We start from the raw sequence: 27,906 nt of genomic DNA, 5'->3' as shown, positions 1-27,906 counted from the left end.
TGTGTTTCAGGAATGCCAAGGGCCAAGGGCTGAGCCCCAGCCCCTGGCAAGGCACATGCTGTCCCTCCCTCATTGCTCAGGGCTCTTCCCGGGGCACTGGCATGTGGGGATGTGCAATGCCAAGGGCAGCACCATGGGGTGGCCCCTGCCAGGCTGCTGAGCAGGGCCAAGGAGGCAATGAGGCCCCAGGGCTGCCAGGGTCACTTGTCCCCTGCTGGCCTCAGGCCCAGGGCCAGCAGCCATGGCCAAAGGGCTGCACAAGTTGCCTCTGGCAGGGCCTTGCAGCTGCTGCCCATCCCTGTGCCCTCTCCAGCCCAGGCTGCCCTGTGGTGTCCATGCCCTGCACCTCTGTCCCTGCAGGCTGTCGTCATCCCCCGGCTCCCCCACCTCGCTGGCCCCTTCCTTTGCTGACAGCTCTGTGTCCTGCCTGCCTCTGCCTGGCCACACAAAGCCTTGGGCTGCTCCAGACTCCATCTGGGGGATGTGTTGCACCACAGCCCTGCCCTGGGACACAAATTCCTTCCTCCTGGTGTTCATACTGGGCCTCCCCAGCTGCACTTGGCATCAATTCTTTCTTTCTCTGGCTCTTTTCCACTATGTCAAAAGGATCCACCATCTCTGAAACCGCTCTTTAAACACTCTCATGGCTCTTGTCCACTGTCCTCAGTCTCCACCCCACGGAGCACAGAGCTCCTTTGTCCCTATAGAGTGGTCATGTGCCTGAGGCCTCAAAACCCCACCTTGGGAGATCTCTGGGGACTCTCCAAGGGGTTTTCAAATGAAAACAGACTGCTTATAGTCTAAAAATCACAAGAGGACAAGGCCAACCTAACCCCTCTGTCCTGGCTGCTTTTGTCTTGGAGCAATTCTTAGATCTATGGAATTTGGGATGCCAAATTCTAAATGGTCCCTGGACAAGGAGGCTGGAGCTTTTCCATAGGGAGGAACAGAGCCGCTCTGTTTCAGGGGCTGATGCGAGGTGACCACCAAAGGCCAAGGCCAGCCAGAGCTAGCAGGTTTTTTCTGGGAGATACCCTTGAATAAAAGAAATGTTTAAGGGAGAGTACCAATTTTGGCAATGGGCATCAGAAAAGACAGATGGTATTCCATTGTTAAACCTGTGGGACAAATTGCATTACGGTTCAATTCCACCTGTCCAGTCTTTTACACATAAACAAAGCCTGGGACCGGGATTGGAGTAGACAGTCACCCCAGTCTCCTCTCTTAGAAGGAATTTAAATGTCTAGGCATCCTAGAGGGTTTTGAGGATTCCTGGTGGCTGTTGGGTGTCATTTCTCCACCTCATGACTCAGCAGGAGTTTCTCCAATAAAGAAATAAAGCTTTAGCCTGAAGATCCCACTCTGCCCATGACAGGAAGCCCTGGGAGTGTCTGTGACATCCCGGCTCTTTGGCAGCCTGGGGACTCCTGGGATGTCACCGTGGAGCCCCCAAGAGTGCCTGTGACAGAGCGGTGCCTTTGCAGCCCAAGGTCCCCTGGGATGTCACCATGGAATTGCTGTGACTGTGTCTGACCACACGGCTCTTCAGCATCCCCAGAAACCCCTGGGAGGTCTCTATGGAGCCGCTGTCAATGCCTGTGACATTCCGGCTCTTGAACAGCCTGGAGACTCTTGAAATGTCCCCATGGAGCTCCTCTGAGGGCCTGTAACAAATCTGATCCTTGGTAGGCAACCATCACCAGGACCTGTTGCTATGGTCTGTTTCCATGACAACCATCACAGCCCCTGTTGCTATGGTCAGTCCCTTGGAAGCTCCATGGAGACCCCATGCCAGGGGTGGTTGCCATGGACACCAGCTCAGGCCTGGAGCCAGGGCCCATTGCCATGGCAACCATTTGCAGTCCCATTCCCAGGCTCATGGGATCACAGAGCCACAGAATTGGCTGAGTTGGGAGGGACCCATGGGGATCCTCCAGTCCAACTGCTGGCCCTGCACAGGACACCCCAACAATCCCAGCCTGGGCCTGGCAGCGCTGGCCAAACGCTGCTGGAGCTCAGCCAGCCCTGGAGCTGGGAGCCTTCCCTGGGGAGCCTGTTCAGTGCCCCAGCAGCCTCGGGGGAAAAACCTTTTCCTCACATCCAGCCTAAACCTGCCCGCCTCAGCTCCAGCCGCTCCCTCCACTCCTGTCCCTGGGCACCAGAGGGAAGAGGTTCCCACAGCCCCCAGCCAGGGACCCGCTCCCAAGGCTGCTGCCATGGCAACCAGGCCTGGCACCAGCTGGGATGCTCGGTTTCCACGGGCTGGGCTTCAGGAACGGCATTCCCCAATTTCATGTTCCTGCTAAAATCGCACTGCTGCTCACTTCCCTCTTGCCTTCCATGGAAAGCAGAAAAGGCAAAGATCCCAGGCTGGGATAAGAACAATTTATTGAGAAGAGCAATGGGATAAGGAACAAACAGAGATAGAAACAATTTGGATAACAGAAGGGATAAGACAAACTATTCACAGAGAAAACTAAAATGCCACCGACTGGCTCATCCTGGCCACATATTTCCTCCTGCCAAGAAAGGACACTCTTATCCTCAGGTGAGAGAGAGGGAGTCCGTTTCCTGCCCCTGGCAACCTGAGATGGGATTGAATATAATGACAGGGACACGGTCAGACTCTCACGTTCTTTGATCCCACATCATGCCATTACCATGAGCAGGAAAAGGTACAGGTGTCTTCCCAGCATGGATCACAGGAAACATGGATCACCAGGTCTCTTCCCAATGTGGATCCTCCAAGGGTGGATGAAGCGGGAGCAGTGCACAAAGCTCTTCCTGCACTTGGAGCACTCGCAGGGCTTCCCTTACTGATGCCTCCGTTGGTGTCGGGTCAAGTTAGATTTGACTGAGAAGCTCTTCCCACACTGGGGACACTTGTAGGGCCTCTCCCCAGTGTGGATGCGCCGGTGCTTGACAAGGTGGGAGTTTTGCTTGAAGACCTCCCCACAGTCGGGGCAGCGGAAGGGCCTCTCATCTGTGTGAATCCGCTGGTGCACGAGGAGATGGGAGCTCGTCTGAAACCTCTTCCCACACTCGGGACACTCGTAGGGCCTCTCCCCAGTGTGGATGCGCTGGTGGATAATGAGTTGGGAGCTGAAGCTGAAGCCCTTCCCACATTCCCCACACTCATAGGCCCATTCCCCAGTGTGGATCATCTGGTGGCGGATCAGGGTTTTCCTCTGGCTGAAGCTCTTCCCACACTCCAAGCACTTGTAGGGCTTCTCTCCATCCTGAAGCTGCTCATGGACCACCAGCTCAGAGCCCCGGCTGGATCTCCGGCCACCTTCCCGGCACAGGGTGGGTCTTTCCTCCTCAGAGCACCCTGGGATGGGTTTGGAGCCTCTCCTCCTGCGGGATCTCTGAATCTTTTTCTCCCTGTTTGACTCCTGCGCTGTAGAGCTGCTCAAAACGGCCTCTTCCATGAGGTTCTGCTGCAGGGATTTGTCCTCCCTGGTCTCCATCCTCAGCTCCTTGTCTGGGGGAGGAAGGACAAGGAGAGGATGGGATTTGCCTCCGTGCCAGAGGGAAGGGGAAGGAGATCCCCCCAGTGTGTGCCCAGCAGGACGGCATCGGCAGCGGGGTTGTCCTGCAGCCAGGGGCCAGGCTGGGCTGGGAGATGGAGCAGGAGAGAGGGGGAAAGGGGCATTGACTTCCTCCTCACCTGCCTGGGTGTCCTGGGGTATCTTCCTCTTCCTCACAGCTGCCTTCTTTATCCAACCAAGGTCTTGGAATGAGAAATACTGGTTTGGGAGAAAACAAGGAATAAGCACATGGAGTTTGATGGTCCCTCTTACCAAGTCCATCTTTAGAAGTCACCCAGGCATCTAAGGTGTCTTGGTTTTAAAGGAAAGGTGTTTGCTAAGGAAGGCAGAAAACTCCACTGAAATGGATAAAAATGTAAACATCCCATCCCCCTCCGAATTATTATAATCTTGAAATCAAATTGATCTCAGGTTACGATATGGGAATAGGAATAATAGTTCTTTACTAAAAAAAATTGAAAATGAAAATGTAGTTGTACAAAAAAAAAAGAAAAAAACAACAACAAAAAACCAGCCCTCCCAGTGTCAGAATACAACCTGAAACCCTGTTGGTCAGGGTGTTGGTAGCAGTCTGATTAAATGGTGGCTGCAGTCCTCCTGGAGTGACAGATGTGGTTCTGTTTAAGCAGTGATTCCATAGAAGATTGTAGCTTACCTCTGAAGTTCCGGTGCTGTAGATGGGTCCGGTCTCTCCTCTGGGAATCCAGTGGAGAAAGACTCCCTGTGGTGTTTAGAGTCTCAGATTATATCCAGTCAGGAATGCTTGGCTCCTCCCCCTGGGTGGAGCATCTCACAATGGGATGATGTCATTTTATCAGTCCTGCAGTGAGACTCAATGGCCCATTAACATAAGATATCGTCCTGGAGGGAGGATGGGTGGTGGAAGAGATAAAGAACACTGCCCCACCTGGTTTTAACAGCCGGCCCATTAACAGAAGACATCCCTCAGATATGAGGGAATGGGTGATGAAAGAGATAAAGAAAACTGCTCCACCAGGTTTTAACAGATGGTGATAGAAAACATACTTTTGGTTACATCTTGCATTGCAACCCAGTACATGGAGTCCATAAAAATTTTACACCACAAAAATTCAGCTGTGAAAATGCCTCCCAAGAGTTCCCCATCTCTGTTCTCTCTCTTTTGGTGTTCAGGGTTTCCTTCCTGTCCCAGCTTCTGGGGTTCACGCTTGTACTGGGCGTCCCCTGTCTAGTCAGTCCCTGCCCTGCCCAGGCTGCTGGGAGTGCCAGGAATCTGAAGATTTTCCCGTTTCCATCTCCCCACTTAGGAATGCTGGAAGTTTTGGGGGGTCCTAGGGTCCCTGCTCACCTTATTCTCTTCTGGGGGGTGCAGGTGGTCCATGGAGACACCCTTCCCTCTCTCCAGGCTGTTGAGGGTCCCATGAATTGCGGCACTCCTTCTCTCTGTGCTCCCCACTTTGGGGTCCTGGGGGACACAGGGCTCTGCTCCTTCAGGCTGCCTCTGTCAGCAGCTGCCACAGGGAACCCCAAATGTCCCCCCAAGGGGCATTTTCCACTCAAAGAACTCATTTTCCACTGAAGAACTTTGGAGTTCTTCATTCTCCAATAATCACCCCCAAAAACCCAACCCAGGAACCCCCCAGGATATCTGGGCTAAGCTCGGTAACCATGGTCACCTTCGGGATGGGGGGTGATGATCCCACGGATGGGGGGCTGTGAGTTCAGGGAGTGCTGGACTGGGATAGACTGGGAGTGACTGAGATCATACTGGAATAACAAGCACCTGACTGGGATTACTAAGAGTGTCTGGAAATGGCTATGGGTATGCTGAGGGCAACTGCAATATACTGGGAGAGTTTGTAACCATACTGGGGATGACTGGGAACACACTGGGAATAAATAGGAACCACGCTGGGGACAACTGGGACCCCATGCTGGGGAAAACTGGGAGCAACTGGGAGTGAGTGGGTCTACACTGGGGGCAACTGGGAATGACTGCAACTTTGCTGGGAGTAGCTGGGACCATCTGGGGAGTGACTAGGACTATACTGGGGGCAACTGGGTGCAACTGGGATCACACTGGGAGGAACGGGGAGCAACTGGAACCATGCTGGGGACAACTGGGATCCTGCTGGGATCACAGTGGGAGCAGCTGGGCCATCCTGGGCAAGACTGGGACCATACTGGCAGCAACTGGGACTGCACTCAGGGTGACTGGGAGTGGCTGGGAGCAACTGGGATAGACTGGGAGAGACTGAAACCACAATGCAGGTAAATGGGAGCAACTGGAACCACACTGGATAATCCTGGGAGCAGCTGTGCCCATGCTGGGGTAATACTGGGATCCTAGTGGAACTAGCTGGGATTATACTGAGAGTGATTGGAAAGGTGCCGGCTATGACTGGAACCATGCTGGAGGTGACTGGGAGCAACTGGGCCCATTCTGGGAGTGAGAGGGAGTCACTCTGGCCATGACTGGAATCATACTGGGAGGATCTAGGGGTGAGTGGGTGCAACAGCTCATTCTGGGAGGGACTGGGACTGTAGAGGGAGTGACTGGGATCATCCTGAAAGTCTTTTTCTGTGGATCTTATGTGTTTCTGGTCTCTTTTTATTCCCCTTCTTATCCAATGTGCCTGGATTATTTTTGGATATCTTAATGTTACCTAAAATCTTAAGGGTAAGCAGTTTTTAGGTTAAATGAGCTAAGTTTCCAAAGTTAATGCTATGGTAAGCGTTTTGTGTTCGATTGGATGCTGTATTAAACCCTTTGCCAAAATTCCTTGATTGTCTATATTTTAACAGTTAAATTTTGTGTCATTTTGACCTTTTAGCTCAGTTGTTAGACCATGATGCCAGTATCACCGAGGCTGTGGGTTCAATCCTTTCAGGACTGAAATCCTGTCAGGCCATTCACTTAAGAGCTTGACTTGATGATCCTTGTGGGTCCCTTCCTACCAAGAATATTCTTTACATCTGTCCATCTTGAGAAGATCTGGTTGTTGTTTCTCCTGTGCACCAAACTCAAGCAGAGGAACCTTTGGTTACCACCAGCATTGAAGTGTTCTGGGGTATTACAGACCTGCAGGCTCACAGTGGCCTCTTGTTTCCATGAGGCCCCAGAGTGTCCCACTGGTTCCTTGGTTCCATGGGTCCAAGAGTGCCACAATGATCCCCGTGGTTCCACAACTTCCCATGGTGTCACTCTGGCCCCTTGGTTCCATAAGGGTCTGGAGTGTCACACAGGTTTATGGCATTCGTCCTTGCTGCCCCTCACATCCCACTGCCCCACAAAGAGCCCCGAGCCACCCGTGAGGGACAGGCCCTGCTGTGCCAGGCCTGGGCTCAGGGCTTGGCCTTTCTGCTTCCTCCAACCCAGCCAGGGCTTGCTCAGCATTGCAGTTCCCTGCTCAGAGCCTTTGGCTCCCGGCAATCCTGGCCTCCAGGATCTGCTCTCGCCAGTCCCTGGGGAGCCTTTGGCAGTCCCTGCCCTCAGAGGGAACGATTGAAGCTCCAAGGGACTTGGAGTTTTGTTTCTGACACCTGTAGCAGCTTCTTCAGACTGAAGGAGAGACAAAGGAGGATCAGGGAAAGGAGAAGGAAGCACGAGGTCAAGCACTCCCTGAATTCACAGCCTCCACCCATGGGATCATCACCCCCCATCCCACAGGTGACCAGGGAGGGGGAGCTTGGCCCAGATATCCTGGGGTGTCCCTGGATTGGCTTTTTTGGAGGGGATGTTTGGAGAATGAAGAAATCCAAAGCTGAGTGGAAAATGCCCCTTGTGGGGACACTGTGGGGTCCCAGCATTCCTAAGTGGAGAGATGGAACCAGGGGAACTTTTTGGATTCCTGGCACTCCCATCAGCCTGGGACTGAGTAGACAGGTGACCCCCAGTACAAGTCGGACCCCCAGCATCTGGGACAGGGAGGAACCCTTGAAGACCAAAGGGGAGAGACCAGAGATGAGGAACTCCTGGGAGGCATTTTCAGGGCTGAACCTTGGTGTTTGGGAGGTTTATATGGACCCCATGTCCTGGGTTGCAGTGCAAGATGTAACCAAAAGTATGTATTCTTTCACCATCTGTTAAAACCTGGTAGAGCTATTTTCTTTATCTCTTTCATGAGCCATCCCTCATAACTGGGGGATATCTTCTGTTAATGGGCCAGCTGTTAAAACCAGGTGGGGCAGTGTTCTTTATCTCTTCCACCACCCATCCTCCCTCCAGGGGGATATCTTCTGTTAATGGGCCATTGAGTCTCACTGCAGGACTGATAAAATGACATCATCCCATTGTGAGATGCTCCACCCAGGGGGAGGAGCCAAGCATTCCTGACTGGATATAATTTCAGAATTAGAACACCACAGGCAGTCTTTCTCCACAGGATTCCCAGAGGAGAGACCAGACCCATCTACAGCATCAGAACTTCAGAGGTAAGATACACCCTTCTACGAGATCATTGCTTCAACAGAACCATATGTGTCACTCCAGGAGGACTGCAGACACCATTTAATCAAATTACTTCCAAAACCCTGACCAACAGTGTGTAAGGTTGCATTCTGCATTCTGATTCTGTTGGTGAGGTTTTTTTTTGTTGGTTTTTTTTTTTTTTTTTTTTTTTTGTACTGCTGCATTTTCATTTTCCTTCATTATTAAAGAACTTATATTCCTTTTCCCATATCGTTACCTGAGAGCACTTTGATTTCAAGATTATAATAATTCGGAGGGGATGGGATGTTTACATTTTTATCCATTTCAATGGAGGCTCCTGCTTTCCTTAGCAAACACCTCTCCTTTCAAACCAAGACACCCCAGATGCCCTGGTGATTTCTAGAGAGGGACTTGAACAGAAAGTCCTTCAAACTCAATGTGGTCATTCCTTGTTTTCTCCCAAAGCAGGATTTCCCAATCCCAAACCTTGGCTGGATGGAGAAGGAGGCTGTGAGAAAGAGGAAGATGCCCCAGGACACGCAGGCAGGTGAGGAGGAAGTCAGTGCCCCTTTCCCCCTCTCTCCTGCTCCATCTCCCAGCCCAGCCTGGCCCCCGGCTGCAGGACAACCCCGCTGCCGATGCCGTCCTGCTGGGCACACACTGGGGGGATCTCCTTCCCCTTCCCTCTGGCACGGAGGCAAATCCCATCCTCTCCTTGTCCTTCCTCCCCCAGACAAGGAGCTGAGGATGGAGACCAGGGAGGAAAAATCCCCACGGCAGAACCTCATGGAAGAGGCCATTTTGAGCAGCTCCACAGTAAAGGAGTCCAACAGGTAGGAAAAGCTCCAGAGATCCCGCAGGAGGAGGAGCTCCAAACCCATGCCAGGGTGCTCTGAGGAGGAAAGACCCACCCTGTGCCAGGAAGGTGGGCAGAGATCCAGCCAGGGCTCTGAGCTGGTGGTCCAGGAGCAGCTTCAGGATGGGGAGAAGCCCTACAAGTGCTTGGAGTGTGGGAAGAGCTTCAGCCACAGAAGAAACCTGGTCAGCCACCAGATGATCCACACTGGGGAATGGGCCTACGAGTGTGGGGAATGTGGGAAGGGCTTCAGCTACAACTCCAAACTCGTCATTCACCAGCGCATCCACACTGGGGAGAGGCCCTACGAGTGTCCTGAGTGTGGGAAGAGGTTTCAGACCAACTCCAGTCTTCTCCTGCACCAGCGGATTCACAGAGAGGAGAGGCCCTTCCGATGCTCTGACTGTGGGAAGGGCTTCAAGCGAAATTGCACCCTCATCACCCACCGCCGCATCCACACTGGGGAGAGGCCCTACAAGTGTTCCCAGTGTGGGAGGAGTTTCTGCCACAGCTCTAGCTTGACAAGACACCAACGGAGGCACCAGTAAGGGAAGCTCTGCAAATGCCCCAAAGTGCAGGAAGAGCTTTCTCCACAGCTCCAGCTTCATCCCCCATTGAGGGCCCCACGTTGGGAAGAAACCTGGTGATCCATGTTCCCTGGGATCCATGCTGGGAAGACACCTTTACCTTTTCCTGCCTATGGCAGTGACATGATGTGGTATCAAAGAAGGTGTGGGTCTGGAGATGGCCCTGTCATTATATTCAGTCCCATCTCAGGTCGTTTCCAGGTGCAGGAAAAGGACTCCCTCTCTCTCACCAGAGAAAAAGGTTTTCATTTCCTGTCAGGAGGAAATACGTGGCCAGGAAAAAGCTGACGGTGGTCTTTTAGTTTTCCCTGTAAGTAGTTTATGTTAGCCCTTCTGTTATACAAAGTTGTTTCTGCTCCTCTTCATTCATTATCTCGTTGCTGTTCTCAATAAATTGTTCTTATCCCAGCCCGGCATCTTTGCCTTTTCTGCTTTCCATGGGAGGCAAGAGGGAAGAGAGCGGAAGCGCGGTTTCAGCAAGACCAGGAAATTGAGGAATGCCATTCCTGAAGCCCAGCCCGTGGAAACCGAGCATCCCAGCTGGTGCCAGGCCTGGTTGCCATGGCAGCAGCCTTGGGAGCGGGTCCCTGGCTGGGGGCTGTGGGAACCTCTTCCCTCTGGTGCCCAGGGACAGGAGTGGAGGGAGCAGCTGGAGCTGAGGCGGGCAGGTTTAGGCTGGATGTGAGGAAAAGGTTTTTCCCGCGAGGCTGCTGGGCCACTGAACAGGCTCCCCAGGGAAGGCTCCCAGCTCCAGGGCTGGCTGAGCTCCAGCAGCGTTTGGCCAGCGCTGCCAGGCCCAGGCTGGGATTGTTGGGGTGTCCTGTGCAGGGCCAGCAGTTGGACTGGAGGATCCCCATGGGTCCCTCCCAACTCAGCCAATTCTGTGGCTCTGGGATCCCATGAGCCTGGGGATGGGACTGCAAATGGTTGCCATGGCAACAGAATCTGGCAACAGGCCTGAGCTGGTGTCCATGGCAACCACCCCTGGCGTGGGGTCTCCATGGAGCTGCCAAGGGACTGATTATAGCAACAGGGGCTGTGATGGTTGTCATGGAAACAGACCATAGCTACAGGGGCTAGTGATGGTTGCCTGCCAAGGATCAGATTTGTTACAGGCTCTCCGAGGGGCTCTATGGGGACATTCCAAGAGTCTCCAGGCTGTTCAAGAGCCAGAATGTCACAGGCATTGACAGGGGTTCCATGGAGACCTCCCAGGGGTTTCTGGGGATGCTGAAGAGCCGTGTGGTCAGACGCAGTCACAGCAATTCCATGGTGACATCCCAGGGGACCTTGGGCTGCAAAGGCACCGCTCTGTCACAGGCACTCCTGGGGCATCCACGGTGACATCCCAGGAGTCCCCAGGCTGCCAAAGAGCCGGGATGTCACAGACACTCCCAGGGCTTCCTGTCATGGGCAGAGTGGGATCTTCAGGCTAAAGCTTTATTTCTTTATTGGAGAAACTCCTGCTGAGTCATGAGGTGGAGAAGTGACACCCAACAGCCACCAGGAATCCTCAAAACCCTCTAGGATGCCTAGACTTTTTAATTCCTTCTAAGAGAGGAGACTGGGGTGGCTGTCTACTCCAATCCCGGTCCCAGGCTTTGTTTATGTGTAAAAGACTGGACAGGTGGAATTGAACCGTAATGCAATTTGTCCCACAGGTTTAACAATGGAATACCATCTGTCGTTTCTGATGCCCATTGCCAAAATTGGTACTCTCCCTTAAACATTTCTTTTATTCAAGGGTATCTCCCAGAAAAAACCTGCTAGCTCTGGCTGGCCTTGGCCTTTGGTGGTCACCTCGCATCAGTCCCTGAAACAGTGCGGCTCTGTTCCTTCCTATGGAAAAGCTCCAGCCTCCTTGTCCAGGGACCATTTAGAATTTGGCATCCCAAATTCCATAGATCTAAGAATTGCTACAAGACAAAAGCAGACAGGACAGAGGGCCTTGTCCTCTTGTGATTTTCTTCGACTATAAGCAGCCTGTTTTCATTTGAAAACCCCTTGGAGATTGCCCAGAGATCTCCCAAGGTGGGGTTTTGAGGCCTCAGGCACATGACCACTGTATAGGGACAAAGGAGCTCTGTGCTCCGTGGGGTGGAGACTGAGGACGGTGGAGGAGAGCCATGAGAGTGTTTAAAGAGTGGTTTCAGAGATGGTGGATCCTTTTGACATAGTGGAAAAGAGCCAGAGAAAGAAAGAATTGATGCCAAGTGCAGCTGGGGAGGCCCAGTATGAACACCAGGAGGAAGGAATTTGTGTCCCAGGGCAGGGCTGTGGTGCAACACATCCCCCAGATGGAGTCTGGAGCAGCCCAAGGCTTTGTGTGGCCAGGCAGAGGCAGGCAGGACACAGAGCTGTCAGCAAAGGAAGGGGCCAGCGAGGTGGGGCAGCCGGGGGATGACAACAGCCTGCAGGGACAGAGGTGCAGGGCATGGACACCACAGGGCAGCCTGGGCTGGAGAGGACACAGGGATGGGCAGCAGCTGCAAGGCCCTGCCAGAGGCAACTTGTGCAGCCCTTTGGCCATGGCTGCTGGCCCTGGGCGTGAGGCCAGCAGGGGACAAGTGACCCTGGCAGCCCTGGGGCCTCATTGCCTCCTTGTCCCTGCTCAGCAGCCTGGCAGGGGCCGCCCCATGGTGCTGCCCTTGGCATTGCACATCCCCACATGCCAGTGCCCCGGGAAGAGCCCTGAGCAATGAGGGAGGGACAGCATCTGCCTTGCCAGGGGCTGGGGCTCAGCCCTTGGCCCTTGGCATTCCTGAAACACATCCAGCTTTGCTCAGCACCACAGACACCTTTCCCTTGCTTGTCCCCAGCTGGCATCAGGGCCTCCAGTCTTCTGCTCTACCTGGAACATGGGGACGCTTTCTCACTCGTGTCTCTCATTTCAATTACAAGAAACTTCAGTGTTTCAATCTGACCTGGAGCTCTTGAGAAGTTTTTGGAGCACACTCTGAGGGACTGAGTGTGATGCCAAGAGCCCCAAAGGCCCAAGAGGGTGATGAAAGTGCTGGTGCTGTGTCTGTGCTGCTGAGCTGGGCCGGGCTCCCGGCCCAGAGGCAGCTCCTGGCAAGGGCAGCGCTGCAGAGAGACAGCTCTGGCCAGGAGCAGCTCCTGAGCACAGCCCAGCAGGGCTGGGGCCCTGCCAGGGCAGCTCAGGGACACCAGCAGGCCCAGACAGAGCTCCCAGGGGCTCAGCACTGGCAGGGGCTGTGGGATGTGCCAGAGGGGGCTGTGTCACAGCGGCACCTCTGTGGTTTGTGTCCTGGAGCCCCAGAGCAGCTGTGATGTCAGAAAGGGGCTGTGTGACAGCTCAGAGTGGGCTGTGTGAGGTCACAGATGGGGCTGTGACATCACAGAGTTTGTTGTGTGAGGTCACTGTGCAGCTACAGCAACACTGAGTGGAATGTGTGACATCAGAAAGTAGGGTGTGACACCACAGTATGGCTGTATGATATCACAGCCTGGTCTGGCTGATATCACTTAGTGGGTTGTGACATCACAGAGAGGACTATGACACCAAAGGTTAGATGTACAACAACACAGAGAGGGTTGTGACATCACAGAGCAGACTGTGACACCACATGGTTGTGATATGAAATCCTAGAGTGGGCAGTGACATCATAGAAGAGCCATGTGACATCTCAGGACAGGTTGTATGACATCACAGTGCCGACTGTGATATCATAGAGTGAACTATGACATCAAATGTTGCTGTGTGGTATCACAGAACGCTATGTGACATCACTAGGTGGTTTTGTGGCATATAGGAAAAGATGTGACATCACAGAAAGGTGGTGTGACATCCTGGGGCAGGTTGTGTGACACCACTGAGTGGGCTGTGACATCCCAGGTGGCTGTGTGACATCTCGAGGTCACTGGGGAGGTCACTCTGCCCCAACCTCCCTCACAGTTTCCCCCAGAGAAGTCCAACGCTGCCCTTGCAGCAGCCTGTCTGCACAGAAACACTTCCAGGGCTCTCTGCATTTCCCTTCCCTCACTCTTGCCTCACTCACTCACCTCCCAACAACCCACTTGGTGCTTTCAGCTGCAAGGAGTTCAAAGCTTGTCTGTCCTTCAGCAGCTGCTCTAATTCTGCCTTCAGCCAACTCTGGATTTGTGTTTATTGTAGAACTTCCTGTGTGTCTGAAACATTCCTTGTGTGGTTCTGCCTTGGGGAAGGGGAACCTCCTTGGTGGCACCTTGGGCTTGGCACACACTTGAGGAGGGTGTCTGTTTTCCACAGCGAAACTCAGGAGTTTTAGATTGCTAAAATACAAGAAGGAAAACCCCTCTTTGCCTGAGTACAGCCAGTTCTGTGAGCAAAGCAGGTCCCAGGTGAGTGAGGAGAGACAGGATGGGGTTGGGGAACGTGGAGCAAGGTTGTCCCCACTGGGTCAGACCTCAAGGCACAGCTTCTCTGACCTGGCCAGACCTCCTTAGGAGAGACCCTGGATCAATATCCATCACTGAATGCTGCAATCATCTCTGCTCTAAAGAGAACAGGAATAAAAGACCCCCTTTTAAAATAGGAATTCATATTTCTTAGAAGTTCTTTGAACTATTTCTCCATAATTATTGTAGAAAACTTTCCTAGGAACTGCACCAGACCAGAGGGAAATCAAGGCACAGCCATGGTTTGTTAGGACTTGCTTGATCCTAATGAGCCCCGTGGTGCATTTGGAGCTGAGCCCTGGAACCTCAGGGCCTGAGAGGAGATTGCACAAACCTTTCCAAGAGTCAAAGTCAGTGGAAAAGCCCAAAGTTTCTTGACGCAGTAATGGGTGCCACTGAGGTCCATCCCCAACACAGAATCCTCATGGACTCCTTGGAGGAGAGAACTGGAGGCCAGGATTGCACAAAAACCTCCCAGAGAGTCAGTGTGGGAAGGAAAATCCAAAGTAGCTGAAAAAGCCTGAGTATCTCAAAGTATTGATGAGCCCCATTGAGTGTCAATGCAAAGCTCCCAAGGGACTCGTTAAAGCAGATAATTGGGGCCCTGATTGCACAAACTTCTCAGAGACTCAGGGTGGGAAGGAAAAAGGAAAGTACCTTAAGAACCTGAAGTACCTTGAAGCATTAATGAGCCCCACTGAGTGTTGTTACTGACAAAGCCTCTCAAGGGACTAATTACAGCAGATAATTGGAGGCCAGGATTGCACAAAGCTCTCAGAGACTCCAAGGCAAAAGCCAAAGTCCTTTGAAAAAGCTGCAGTCCCTGGGAGCATGAAGGAGCCCCCCAGGGCCATTCCTGAGCAAGGCTCCCCAGGGACTCCTTCCAGCAGATCCCTGAGGCCACTGGCATGTGGGCTAGGGGGGATGCTGAGGGCAGGCCAAGGGGGTGACAGTGGCCAGCCTTGCTGGGGCTGTGCCAGGAGGCCCCAGGGCCTCAGGACAAGGTGTCTCCTCACAGCCCTTGCTGGCACAGCATTGGCTGCTGTGGCCCAGGGCACCAAGACTTGGCTTCTCTTTGTCCCCAGCTGTCATCAGTGCCTCCAGTTCTCTGCTCTGCCTGGGGCCTGGGGACACTTTCTCAGTCACGTCCCTCAGTGGGACCCATTAAAAGTGAAAGAAACTTTGGAGTTGGATTCTGACTTGGAGTTCTTGAGAGCTTTCTTCCCCTCCCTCTCAGGGACTGATGTTCAGGGCCTCAGCACAAAGCCCCAAGAGGCTCATTAAAGTCCTGCTGCTGTGTCTGTGCTGCTGAGCTGGGCTGGGCTCCTGGCACAGAGGCAGCTGCTGGAAACCAAGAAGAGCTTCAAAAGCACATTTCTCTTGCTGAGCAGCTCTTCTGCCAGCCCAGCAGGGCTGGGGCACTGCCTGCAGCCACCCTGGGCACAGCCCAGAGGCCCAGAGAGCTTCAATCAGTCAGGGCTGGGAAGGTGCTGAGAAGTGCCTGGGGCAGAATCACTGCCAGCCCTTGACACAGGAAGCCTCTGGCTGCAGGACAATGCAGCTGCAGCTCCTGGAGGCATCTCCTCAAGCTGGAACATGCCAGTGCCTACAGACTCTGTGAGTACAGCTCTGAGTATTTGTGGTGGAGGGGAGGTGAATGCTCATGAAGTTCTGACATGCTGAGTGTTTCTGATCAGTTATAGAATATTTCCAAGACAAGGATTTTGATAAAAATGAGGACATTTCCTAAGACTTTGTATTCAGTTTCCTACTACTGGAGAATGGCAGGGAGGGGTGGATAAATATTAAAGGTATTACAAATTTTGACAAGTGCCTGAGACATCTCAACTGTTACTTTTAGTGATCAGTAGGTTCACAGAAGATTCCTGATGTGCTTTCAGCAATTCTACCCATGAACTGCACCAAGTAAATTACACAGGGAGCATGGCAAGTCAGGGGCTGCATAAAAGGGAAGATTCTGCTTTTTTAATCTAGTGCTCTGGGTTGCCTGGATGGGAAACTGCACATTGATATTCATCTCTCATTTCATTTCTCTATTCAACCTCTGATGACAGCTTGAGATAAATAAAAAAAAAATTCTCAGATCTTAACAAACCAGGCACTGACAGAAATCAGCACAGGGCCTCTTACAGGCAGCATCAGTGTCTCTGTTCCAGCCTCCTCAAGGTTGCTCTGACATTCCCATCACAGCCTGCAGAGCCAGAGCTTCCCCTGGGCAGTGCCCTGAGCTGGGAGGGCTCTGCAGGGCAGAGCTGAGCCCCCAGGGCTGGGCTGGGCTGGGGCAGCACTGGCAGGGACCAGCCCTGGGCACAGGGCAGCAGCTGCTGGCAGGGACAGCTCCAGGCAGCAGAGCCCTGGGCAGGCAGTGGGGGGAAAGTGCCACAAAGCTCTGCTGGGATGTTTAAAGTCTTTTCCCAACCTAACTATTCCATGATTACTTTTATACAGATCCCCATGCCAAGACACAGCAAATGTCTCAATGCAAATGCCTGAGGGTGACTGTCCTGCACTGGTGCTGCCTGGCAGGGGCTGGGCAGGGCTGGGCAAGGAAAGGCTTTTCCTCAGGGCCTGGCTCTCTCTCCTTGCCTTGCCCAAGAGCTCCTGGCATTGCTGACGAGCTCTCTGGGAATGGCAGCTCCAGGTGACGGGGCAGGCCCAGCCCTTGAACTCCTCCTGTGCAGGCTGGGCACAACAATGGGATGTCCCAGCTCCCTCTGCCCTGGGGAGCTCTGGGCAGGGCAGGCTGGGAGGCTGGGAATGACCCAACTCTCCTCCAGCAGTGCCATGGACAGGACCCTTGGTGTGTCCTTGGGATGCCACCCAAGCTGTGAGCTGTCTCCAGGGGACACTGGGGACAGGAGTGTCCTTGGCCAGGAGTGGGGCTGAGACTCTGAGAAATGCTGAACCAGTTTGCTCTGCTGTGGGTCCCTCTGCACTCAGCTGTGCCAGGCTGATTTTCAGGGGAACACAGTGCCTGCCTTCAGTCTCAGAAAGGGCAGCTGGGGACAGATGGAGCAACAGAGTAGCTCCCCTCACCCTCCACTGAGTTACAGCCAATGCTCCTGCATTACACAGTTCTCTCTGATCTCCCTGGGCACAGCAGGAAACCCTAACAAACTGCCTTTGGCCATCACCATTACTGAGCCCTGGGACAGGAGATGCTGCCAAGCTCCTCTGCCTCAGGAGCAGTTTGGGATGATGCAGTCCAAACCCAGGACCGGCCCCTAACCCCGTTCCCATGACCCCACTGCTGCAGAGCAGAGCTGACTCCTCAATGTCCATGGGCAGAGCCCCTTCTCATCACGGCAATGGGACCAGATCCCAGCAGAGCTCCAGGCACGGGACTGAAGGAAGGGCTCTGAGAAAAGGAAAATGGGGTGGCACAGAGCAGCAGGAGGAGGGCTGGGAGAAGGGACTTGGTCATTATTCAGCAAAGTCTCTCCTGACTTGTCACTGTCTCCTCCTTCAACAGAACTCCATGGCCAGAGTGAAGAAATGTCCAACAGCAGCTCCATCAGCCACTTCCTCCTGCTGGCATTGGCAGACACGCGGCAGCTGCAGCTCCTGCACTTCTGCCTCTTCCTGGGCATCTCCCTGGCTGCCCTCCTGGGCAACGGCCTCATCATCAGCGCCGTAGCCTGCAGCCACCACCTGCACAGCCCCATGTTCTTCTTCCTGCTCAACCTGGCCCTCACTGACCTGGGCTCCATCTGCACCACTGTGCCCAAAGCCATGCACAATTCCCTCTGGGACACCAGAGACATCTCCTACACAGGATGTGCTGCACAAATATTTTTTTTTGTTTTCTGTGCTGCAACAGAGTATTTCCTCCTGACCATCATGTGCTACGACCGCTACGTGTCCATCTGCAAACCCCTGCACTACGAGACCCTCCTGGGCAGCAGAGCTTGTGCCCACATGGCAGCAGCTGCCTGGGCCAGTGGCTTTCTCTATTCACTGATGCACACAGCCAATACATTTTCCCTGCCCCTGTGCCTGGGCAATGCCCTGGGGCAGTTCTTCTGTGAAATCCCACAGATCCTCAAGCTCTCCTGTTCAGACGCAAACCTCAGGGAACTTGGGCTCATTGCAGTCAGTGTCTGTTTAGCACTTGGCTGTTTTGTGTTCATTGTTTTCTCCTATGTGCAGATCTTCAGGGCTGTGCTGAGGATCCCCTCGGAGCAGGGACGGCACAAAGCCTTTTCCACCTGCCTCCCTCATCTGGTTGTGGTCTCCTTGTTTATCAGCACTGCAGCATTTGCCTACTTGAAGCCCCCCTCCATCTCCTCCACGTCCCTGGATCTGACAGTGTCAGTTCTGTACTCGGTGGTGCCTCCAGCCCTGAACCCCCTCATCTACAGCCTGAGGAACCAGGAGCTCAAGGCTGCAGTGTGGACACTGATGACTGGATGATTTCAGAAACTGCTGGGCAATTCCTGCAAATCACTTGTAATAAAGTGATTTTTAATCACTTGTAAATGACTTGTAATAAAAGTAATCTTGGATACTTCTTGTTGGTTTGGTTGGGTTTTTTCCATTTTTTTGGTTTTCTCATAGTGTCTGCAAAGAAATGTCATTGTTGGTGCCATTTCTCATTTTGTTTCCCTCCACCTTCCCTGTGGACACAGGCTGTGTCAATGAGGGGCTGTGCTCTTGGTGGCTGTAAAGGAATTAAAGGATCTCCCAGCAAAGTCTTCTCCAGAGATCCCCCTTTTGTTCCCTTCTCTGGAGCTGCAGCAGCAGTGTCTGTGTGCAGAGCTGGGGTCAGATCAGTGCTGGCACAGCAGCTGTGCCCAGGAGCAGCAGCACTTGGTGTTGCCAGTGCTGCTCCCGTGCCACTGCCCCGCTGCCCTCCTGGCCCTGGTGTTGCTGCAGGGCCTGAGTGCTCTCGGAGCCAGGCACAGCCCTGGGGGTGGCTGTCGCCCTGAAAACTCAGCTTCTGAGCTTGCTGACATAGTTTTCTAAAGACTTTCCCAGGACAGTAATTGTAAACATAGATATGTGTACATTCTTTCTGTTACACGTCTTGTGATGGGCATCTCTCATGGCCAGTGCAGTGAGAAAGTGTTATCCTGACCATCCAATCCCTGGCCATGGTCAGAAACCTATAAATCCTGGGAGGAAAAATAAACTCTCTCTTTCCTTCACCACACCTCGACCTGTGTCCGCGTGATCTATTCATCTTCAGCAGCAACAGGTGGCAGTGCCGGGGCTGCAGCAGGGACAGGCCATGGGCACTGCTGGGGCAGCGCTGACGCCTCAGGGCAGGGCCTGGGGGCTCCAGGCTCCTTGCCCAGGCTCTCTCAAGAACACGCCCAGGCCAAAGCTCAGCACAGAAAACCCCCGTGAGCAGCCCCAAGGTGGCCGTGGGCAGGCTGGGGGCAAACAGCATGGCTGGGGCTCTGCAAGGTCCCTGGGGGAGATGGGAAGGAGCAGCAGAGCAGGGGCTGATCCATCCCCACTGCTCTGGACACCCCAGGGCAGCATCCCAGAGCGTCCTCGTGGAGCTGCCAACAACATCCCCCCTGTGCAGCCCTGGCCTCTCCCCCAGCTCAGAGAGGTGCCGCATCCTTGCAGGCACAGACACGGCAGCACTGGCTCAGGAGCCCCTGTTTGCACTGCCCAGAGCAGGCGTCAGCACCCCCATGGTGCTGCTGTGGGGAGATGAACCTGAGGGAGCACAAATGCCATCAGCCCCTGGGGCCAGGAAGGGCTGGGGGACGGGAGGGAAACCACTCAGGTTTGTCGTGGCCTCTGAAGTCACAGAGAAAATTTGTTTCCATGAGCTGTGAGTTTCCTGTGCCACTGCAGATGTTGGTGCTCAGGACCAGGAAATCCCAACACTCTGAATTGCGCTTGGGAGAGATTCGTGGAACTGCCAGGATGACGAGGGCTGGAATGCTGGTAGAAAAGCCTGCACTTTAATTAACCCAATTTCCTATGGAAAATAATCCAGGAATTTCCTTGGAAAAGCAAGGACATGTTTTTTTAGGAGGTGTCATAGGCACTCCCAGACTGGGGGACTCCCTAACCCATCCTTTCCGGATTGAGGAATGGAAGTTCCTGGGATGAGCCAGGATTAACAAACACCTCCCTCAGGTGTGTGTTCCAGGATTTTTCTAGGTTTTCCCAGCCCAGGTGAGCCATGTGCAGCATTCCAAAGGGATTGGTTAAAACCAGGAAGGATTTTGTTCCCCATGGGAATAAAACTGGCTCCAAAACCCTCCCAGAAAGTCCAAATCCCGATTTTTGCAGCTTTTTCCACCTCCACTGGGTGAACAAAAACTGCTGGGTGCGGTGTCACCCACCAACTGGTCCTTCGGGAGATCTTCTCCTCGTTCCCCAGGTGGTCCTAGGAGGGTCCCGGTGTCCCCTTGGATAGCCCTTGCTAAAACGCGAGGGGGTTTCCTCAGGGAAGTGACAGACCCGAGAGTGACTTGCTTTCTGCAGCTGGTGCTGCAGGAGACGCTTCTCCCGGGATCCAGGGAACCAGGGAACCGCTGGCAGAGCTCCCTGTTGGGGCACCACTTGTCGCAGTGAGCGGAGGTGGTCAGGGTGCCGCGACCTTCCCAGGGAAGCGTCTCCTGTGGCACTTCCCCTGGGCGCACAGGCACGCTTGCCTTGCCCCCGTGATTCAGCTGCGAGCCCTTCAAAGGGCTTTTGGAATGGCCGCTGTTCCTCGGGTGCTGCCAAAGAAAAGAGACGGGAGGCACCGTGTGGGGTTCCAAGGAGGTCTTTATTCTTCTCTCCAGAAGGGTCCCAGAGACAACAACTGGCCTGGGCTCAGTGAGAGCAGGGATTATATAGGAAAAGCAGGGGGTGGGGTGGAGCAACAGGGACAATGGTCAGAGGATTCAGGGGTGGAACAAGGGGGAAGGGCCAACAGGGTAAAAATAATATGCATACAGGGGGAAAGACATGTTGGGAACCACTTAACCTGTGGCTGTAAAAATAAAAGCTCCCCATCAAGGCCTTTAGCCTCTGGGGGAGAGTGGTAAGTGAAAGCCTCCTATGGGCTCTTCCTCCAGGGGAGAGTGGCTACAGTATTGGCTGCTTCCTTGGCCCCCACAGTTCCCAGTATCTAGTTAACATCTCATAGTTCTTTGCATCATTTGGGCCCAACAAAGGGTTTACAATAGGAAACAACTGGTCCACTGTACCTTGTAAGGCTCCACTAGCAATTTCTCCCTGCACATGTGCTCTGACCATCTTCATCACCAACTCTTTATCTGTTTTCCTTAGTGCTGTCATCATGAAATCACCTCAGTCTGGGTCTCGGTTCTTGACTATTAACTCAAATTTTTTGCCACTTTGCTAGGGTTTTCTCTATAATTATGAACTTCTTCCTGCCAGTTATTCAGGTCACCAGTAGAAAAGGGGATCTTCACCCACACAGCTTCTCCTGTGGGACCCACTTCTTGCCTTAAGGGGGTGACTAAAGGCAAAGCTTTCTTGGTTTTATTCCTTGTACATGTTGCCACTGGCATCCCCAAACTTGTCCCCTCACCAGGATTATTCATCTCATTCTCACTTTCATTTAATTGAGGGAGAGGAGTGGTTGCTTGAGGGGGAAGGTAGAGCTGGCCTGGAATAACTCGGCTGTGAGTCTTGGACGTCTATAACAGCGTCTTCCTCGCACTTTTTTGCCAATTTCAAACATCTCTGCCCTAAACTACACGCTGAACAACATCTCTTTATTTTCCACTTGTTACCTCTTTCCAAAGGAAGGACCAAAGTCTCCTGGGGGTCCAAATCAAAGCCATATTCTTGGTGCCACTCAGGTTTATTCTTCAGGGTAAAAAAAAGTGTCTGCACATATCACTTGGTCTTATTTGTCTTCTTTTCTTAAAAATAACATCAACTGTAACAGTGGATGATCATTTAAAGTTCCATTAGGCAGTCCATTTTCACCACCTTCTAATTTTTACCAAGCCTACCGTTGGTTACAGTATTTAATCAGATCACTTTGCTTCAAAAAATGACCCTCTGGGATTCCTCCCAAGTCTTTCTAATGTGCTAAAATACATTCTAGTGGACTCTTCGTGCCTTGGACCAGATGTTCCTTGTCTGTGTCACACCCTGTGCGGGTTTGGAATGGCCACCAGCCGGGATGTGTCCCAAGGAGGCCGTGCCAGCTTCTGTGCAAGGCCCCGTTCCCTTCCTGCTGCGGCTGCGTTGGCAGCCCTGGGGGCTCCTTCTGCTGCCCTGAGCCTGCAGAGCAGGGCAGCGTTTGCTGATGGTTTGAGGTGTTCCTAAAGATCCTGTCAGGCTGTCTTAGACACTTTGGGCAAGGGATTCCTTCCAACCTGGGCCACTTTGTGGGGGATGGGGGTGGCCCCAGGGCATGTGGCAGTGTGTGCAAGGGCCCTTTGTGACACATGGTCACCATGGGATGGAAATGGACAGGGTGTCAAAGGGCCCTTTGTGACACGTGGTGACATAGGAGCTGGCGGTGACAGGACCACGCCACAGTGCTCGGTGCATGCGACGGGACAGGACGCGCCAGAGCGGTGCTGTGAGGAGCCCCCGCACAGCGCTCTCGTTTGTGTCTGACCCGGAGCTTTTCTGAGCCATCATTCCTGCAGGTGACCTCGAGGCCAGACCACAGGAATTGCTGACCTGTGGCCTTGCTGAGGTTTCTCTTCTGCAGGTGCCCTCGAGGGCAGACCGTGGGACTTGGTGACCCGGAGCTTTTCCGAGGCATCGCCCATCCCTGCAGTCGCTGCCCTTGAGACCAGAGCACCATCCTTGACGAGGAGCCTCCTGTCCTTGTGGCAGGAGCCCTCAAGACCCGAGTGCAGGACTTGCTGTCCTGCAGTCTTGCCAGGACTTCAGTCTTGCAGGCGCCTTCCAGGCACGACTGCAGGACTTGGTGACTTGGAGCTTTACCGAGCCATCCCTCCTGCAAGTACCATCAATCCAGTCACTGTCATGGAGCAGCGACCCCCAAGAGTGCCCAAGTTGGCCTGGGTGGAGGAGGAGGAAGAAGAAGGCCCTGGAGATGCCCCAGCACAGGAGACTGAAGAGGTGCAGCACTTCCAGCCACTGCAGGAGGGTGAGTGGCAGAGCTGGGCCAGCTTGGCCACATCCCATCCCATCCCATCACGTCCTGTCCCTTTCCGTTCCCTCCCGCCCCTTCCCGTCCTCTGGGGACGTGCCCACAGAAAGGATGGAAGAAGGCCTGGGGCTACCCCCCCAGCAGTGGCCACACTCCATCCCCTGGGGCATCCCAGGGCTGTCCCTGCCTGGGGAGTGCAGGGCTGGGCTGTGTTCTCCGGCCTCTCCCGCAGCCCCTCAGCTCTGGCTGCTCTTTGACAGATGCAGCCATGGACGGGACACAAGAGCAGGACCTTGCCGGTGGCCTCTTCCGCAGAACAGCGCAGGTACCTGCAGCCATCCCCACCTGGGCTGGGCCTGCTGGCACTGCTCAGCCCCCCAGCACCATGCTTGGAGCTCTCCATGCAATATCCCTCTCTTCCCACCCTTCCTTCTCCTGCCTGACTTTCAAATTCATCAAGTGCATTTGGCAGGAAGAGACCAGTGCCATGGGCACGGGGTCCATGGAAAACGGTGATGTCTACACCACCGACACCAGTGCTGCCATGCTGGAATTGATTTTGGAGGAGGGTGTTTCCATTCCAGAGCAAGTAAGCAGCCTGTGGCCAGGGTTTGATCCTCCAGGGATCGCTTGGCCTCCCAAGCCATGCCTGCTGATCACTGTAAGCCTTTGAGGCCATTGCAGCGTGGTGAGAAGGGAAGCACTTCTCTGGGGAAGCTGGGGACATTCCTGACTCCCTGTGGCAGCTTTCCAAGTCTCCCTGTGCCTTCTCCAGGTGCCTGCCATGGTGAGGTACATCCACCAGTGGCTCATGGCCAATGAGTCTGCTGAGCACAGGCTGGGCAGGACACTGCTGGATCTCACTGAGGCACAGCCTGCTGATGTGGTCATTGCTCTCCTGCGTGTGGCCCCATCGTGTGACAGGTACGGGGCCCACATGCCCAGAGGGCTCAGGGCTCCCCAGCCCATCAGCCTGCACAGCCTGGCCCAGGTGTCTGACCAACAGAGAGTTCCAGGGCCCTCTGGCTGCTCCCTTTCCCAGCCCTGCTACATCAGCCCTTGAGCCTGCTGCCATGCCATGCCCCCTCAGGGCCCTGTCCCCACAGGGCTGGGCTGCCTGGGTGCTGCTGCTGGTGAGGGGCAGCGGGCAGAGGCAGAGCTGGCAGCCAGTTCCCCCCCCCCCACTGCTGCCCAGGCCACGGGGATGTGTCTGAGACCCCCGTGAGACAGAGCTGTCACCCCACAGAGCTGCCATGACCATGTGGAAGACGGTCATGTGCTCGAGCAGGACTGTGGAGCCAGTGGTGCAGATACTCCTGGATGTGCTGGGGAACTGGCCAGAGCACAGCACGTGCACCTCCGACGGGGACAACACGGGTGTCTTTGCCCTGGCTGTGAGTTTCTGCAACTGGCCTTTGCTCACCCCATGGCCAGCCGTGTCTTCAGCAGCTCTGTTTCCTCCTTCCCCCACTGCATCTCCCTGCCTCAGGCACTGGGCTGAAACATGGCCTAGGGGCAGCTTCAGGGGCACCAGGCCCGATGCTCCCCCTGTGTCTCCCCCAGCCTCTCCCTGCCACGCTCAGGCCCTGCCACAGAGACACCTCGGCACTGAGCTCTGTCTCAGGGTGCTTTGTCCTCTGCAGGCAACTGTGGTGATGTGGAAGTTCCTTCAGGTGCCCTGTGTCCCACGTGTAGTGAATGGGTATTTCCCCCACCTCTTTGTGCATCTGCTCTTCCAAGTGTTCTTCAGCACTTTGGATATGCCAGAGGAAGTTGATACCTTCTGGAAGGGATGCCAAGAGCAACACGGCCTTGCCACCAGCCCCAGCAGGTGCTCCATCCCAGTCCTTCTGTCCCTGCCATGTCCCCATGGCAGGAGCCAGTGTTCCCAGCGTGACGTGGGCCTTGCTGTGCACACAGGTTTGCAGTGCAGACCCTGAAGTCCCTGCTCTGCCTTCTCCGGTGTGAGCGTGTGGTTCTGGAAGTGGAACGCAAGTGTGGCTGGGACACGCTGCTCTGTGCTGACACCCACCACTATGCCGTGGGTCTGCTGGCCAGGTGAGACCCCCTTCTCCCCACTGCCTCTGGCATTTGTGCCCTGTGTGTCCAGGTGACCCACACCATCCCAGTGGTTGTGGGCACCAAGGAACAACCAAGGAGACTTCAAAAGGCTGGGAGAGGAGGGTGCCCAGGAGCAGCCACCTCCCCAAGGGCCCATGTCCCCTTGGAAGCTGGTGGGGAAAGATCAGCCCTCTGTGAGTCATTCCTGGGAGAGCTTTGCTGCCACTGGCTCAGAGATTTGCTTCCTTTTTCCTCCATTCAGAGAAATGTGTTCTTCATCCGTACACTTGTGCTCTGGGGTAGCATTCTACCTGCTCAGCCTGCTCAGCAAAGAGATGCCATTCTGGGATTTTGCTGCCCTGGCATTCCTTGTAGAGGTGAGCCTGAAGGCCAGCTGCTTTCCAGCTCTCTGCCCTCTCACAGCTGCAGCTGCCTGGGATTTCACTGCCCGTGCTCTGTGCTGCTGCCAGGGCCCAGCTCTGTGTGGTTCTGGCCTCCTGCCAGCCAGCTCCCCTGTCACTGCCCTGTGCCTTTCAGGTCCTGGAGTGCCTGGACTTGACTGAATGCACTGACAGCATCCTGGACATCCTGTCAAACCATTTGCAGAGCGAGTGCAGGGAGAGGCAACGCTTGGCACTCAGAGGCCTCCTAGTGCTTGGCAAGAATCCCCTGATGGTGAGAAGGGGGCAATGGCTGAAGCCATGCGGGCAGCGTAGGGATGGGGAACGCAGTCCCTGGGCTTAGCTGAGCTTCAGACACTGAGGCAGCTGCTCCCAGCTCTCCTGCCTCCTGGCTCAGCTGCCCGAGTGCTTTAGGACCAGCCTTTGGCCTCTGGGCCCTGCAGCAGCAGGGTGGGGTTTCACAGACTTCTCTTCCCCACAGGCCAAGAAAATGTGGAGCCTGACTGAAAACCTGCTGGAGCTCCTGCAGGAAAATGATAGTGACGTGGTCAGGATGACCATGGTTCTTCTCAAATATTTATTCCTGTATAATAGTGCCCCGATAGCCATCCCCATAGCCCGGCAGCTGGCTGAGGTGCTCCTGCCACTGTTTGACAATGTAAGGTTCTGTGCCCTCAGCCACGGCCACTGGGTGCTGCCCAGACACTTTGTGCCCTGTGCATTTGCAGGCCAGTCCGAAGGGGGCCCGAAGCACCCAGTGCTGAAGTCTTTTTTCCTTCCTTTCATACAGGATGATAGCCAGGTGCAGCTGTGCTCCATGTTTGTATTTAAAAAGATGATAGATTTATTAATGGAAGAGGGAAGAAAGGCCCTGAAGTCACACGTGCGCCAGAGCCTGCTGCCACTCTTCTTCCACTGCCATGAGCAGAACCAGCATGTGGCAGAGGTGAGGACACCTGGGCTGCCGGTGGCACCCTGGGAGAGGGCTCGGCTGCCTCCTGCCCTGGCACCTCCAGGCCTTGGCACACGAATGTGGGTCCTGTGCCTGGGTTTGTGGGGCCATGTCCAGTCTCTGCTGCTCTCCAGGTGTCCCAGGAAACGCTGCACTCTTCAGCCAGATTCCTGAAGAGGAGAGATATTGAACAGATGCTGCAGCTGGATAAGAAACTCTGGAAGTTCAGCGAAGGCCTGGTAAGGACAGCCTGGACGGCCCAGCCTCAGCCTGGAGAAGCTCCCTGTCCCCGGTGCCCAGTGTGTGGGGCTGGCAGCTGCGCCCCTGGCCGGTGCTGCACCCAGGGGCACCAACCTGCACCCCACACGCCGCTCCCTTCCCTGGGCCGCATGGCTTCTTCTCCAGGCTCCTCTGGCCCCGAGTGGGGATGCGGGGAGGGGTGACACCCCGGCTCCCTGGGCAGCAGCCGGCCCTCTGCCCCCTCCAGAGCCCGGCGCCAGCGGCTGCTGGCCGGGCCTCAGGGCTGGGCGGGCACGGGAGGCCGGGGCTGGCCGCAGGCAGTGCCCGGCCGAGGGGCAGAGCCCGCACCAACCCTTCCCTCCTGCCGCTCTCTCCAGCTGGCACAGGACAGGAACCGAGCGGCCGAGCAGCTGCGCCGGGCCCTGCCGTACCTGCAGAGCCCACAGGAGCCCCTGCGAGAGGCGGCCATCAGGTTCATCGGTGAGCCACGAACCCGGGCTCCCTCCCCGCCCCGCCGCAGCTCGGCCCCGGCCCCGGCTGCTGCCCCGGCAGCGGCACCCGGGCCCGGCGCCCTGGAGCCCCGGCTGCCCTCGGGGCTGCTGCCGGCCTCTGGCAGCCGTGCCCTTGGGCTGAGTCAGGATGCGGCAGGGGCCCGGGCTGAGCCCTGCCGGGGCGGGAGGGCGTGTGGCCACAGGGCTGGCAGCGCCGCTGGCAGGGAGCTGTGCCGCCGGGGCCCTGACAGGCTCTGTGTTCCCAGGGATGGCCGGGCAGCACCTGAGGGGGCAGAAGAAAGAGATGCTGCTCATTTGTGAGGGTGAGTGAGGGCAGCGGGCTGTCAGCGGGGCTGTCGGGGGGAGCTGCAAGCCCTGGCCTGGCTGTGGAGGGCTCTGCTCCCTGTGTGGATGAGGGGCGGTGTGGGCAGAGCACACCGAGATTTCAGGGGCACGTGGGGCATTCGTGGCCGCAGCTTCGGGCTGATCCCCTCGGTCCCTGCTCCCTGCTGGCCATGGCAAGAGCCGGCTGGGATGGCCCTGGCAGGGGGCTCTCCGTGGGCCCCCGCAGGTCTGGGATCTGACCGTGGCTCTGTCCGTCTCTCTTCCAGCCCTTGAAGACACAGCATGTGACAGCAGCCTGGAGGTTGGAAGCCTGGCACTTCAGACTTTGTGCCTTCTCAGGGCAGGAGACCACGCTCCTATCTCCACCTTCCAGAGGCTGCGAGATCAGCTCCGCAGGGCATGGAGGTCACGGCCTCGTCTGTCGGGCCTCAGCTGGCTGCGCTGCTGGAGCTCTGCAGAGAGCTGATCTGGGAGGCTGTGTCTGCTGGGGCCACATGAGCAGCCAGCAGGGACTTTTTTTCCTTCAAAGATTGT

The 27,906-nt window shown here is 55.1% G+C and overlaps 2 protein-coding genes and 1 pseudogene across 2 annotated transcripts; 2 read left to right on the top strand and 1 right to left on the bottom strand.

Annotated features, from left to right (window-relative positions):
• The window catches only part of LOC131586385 (zinc finger protein 271-like), a 102,888-nt pseudogene that overhangs the window by 37,117 nt on the left and 37,865 nt on the right, over positions 1-27,906 (top strand).
• Positions 2,814-3,224, bottom strand: LOC131586420 (zinc finger protein 22-like; the record flags this gene model as incomplete). Its single annotated transcript, XM_058853249.1, has 1 exon — positions 2,814-3,224. A coding segment is annotated over one exon (411 nt), but the record flags the coding sequence as incomplete, so codon positions are not given.
• On the top strand, positions 17,316-18,237 carry LOC131586396 (olfactory receptor 14J1-like). The gene has a single exon (XM_058853227.1). It carries the CDS (start codon positions 17,320-17,322, stop codon positions 18,235-18,237), a length of 918 nt encoding a protein of 305 aa, XP_058709210.1. The 5' UTR covers positions 17,316-17,319.

The sequence above is a fragment of the Poecile atricapillus genome, chromosome 19, assembly GCF_030490865.1.
Source record: "Poecile atricapillus isolate bPoeAtr1 chromosome 19, bPoeAtr1.hap1, whole genome shotgun sequence".
Classification (NCBI taxonomy): domain Eukaryota; kingdom Metazoa; phylum Chordata; class Aves; order Passeriformes; family Paridae; genus Poecile; species Poecile atricapillus.
Note: the sequence above shows the minus strand (reverse complement) of the source record. Positions and strands in the feature narration are given on the sequence as shown.

What these genes read in the sequence shown, in the direction of transcription:
- LOC131586396 (XM_058853227.1), top strand. Translation starts at nt 17,320, where the DNA reads ATGTCCAACAGCAGCTCCATCAGCCACTTCCTCCTGCTGGCATTGGCA.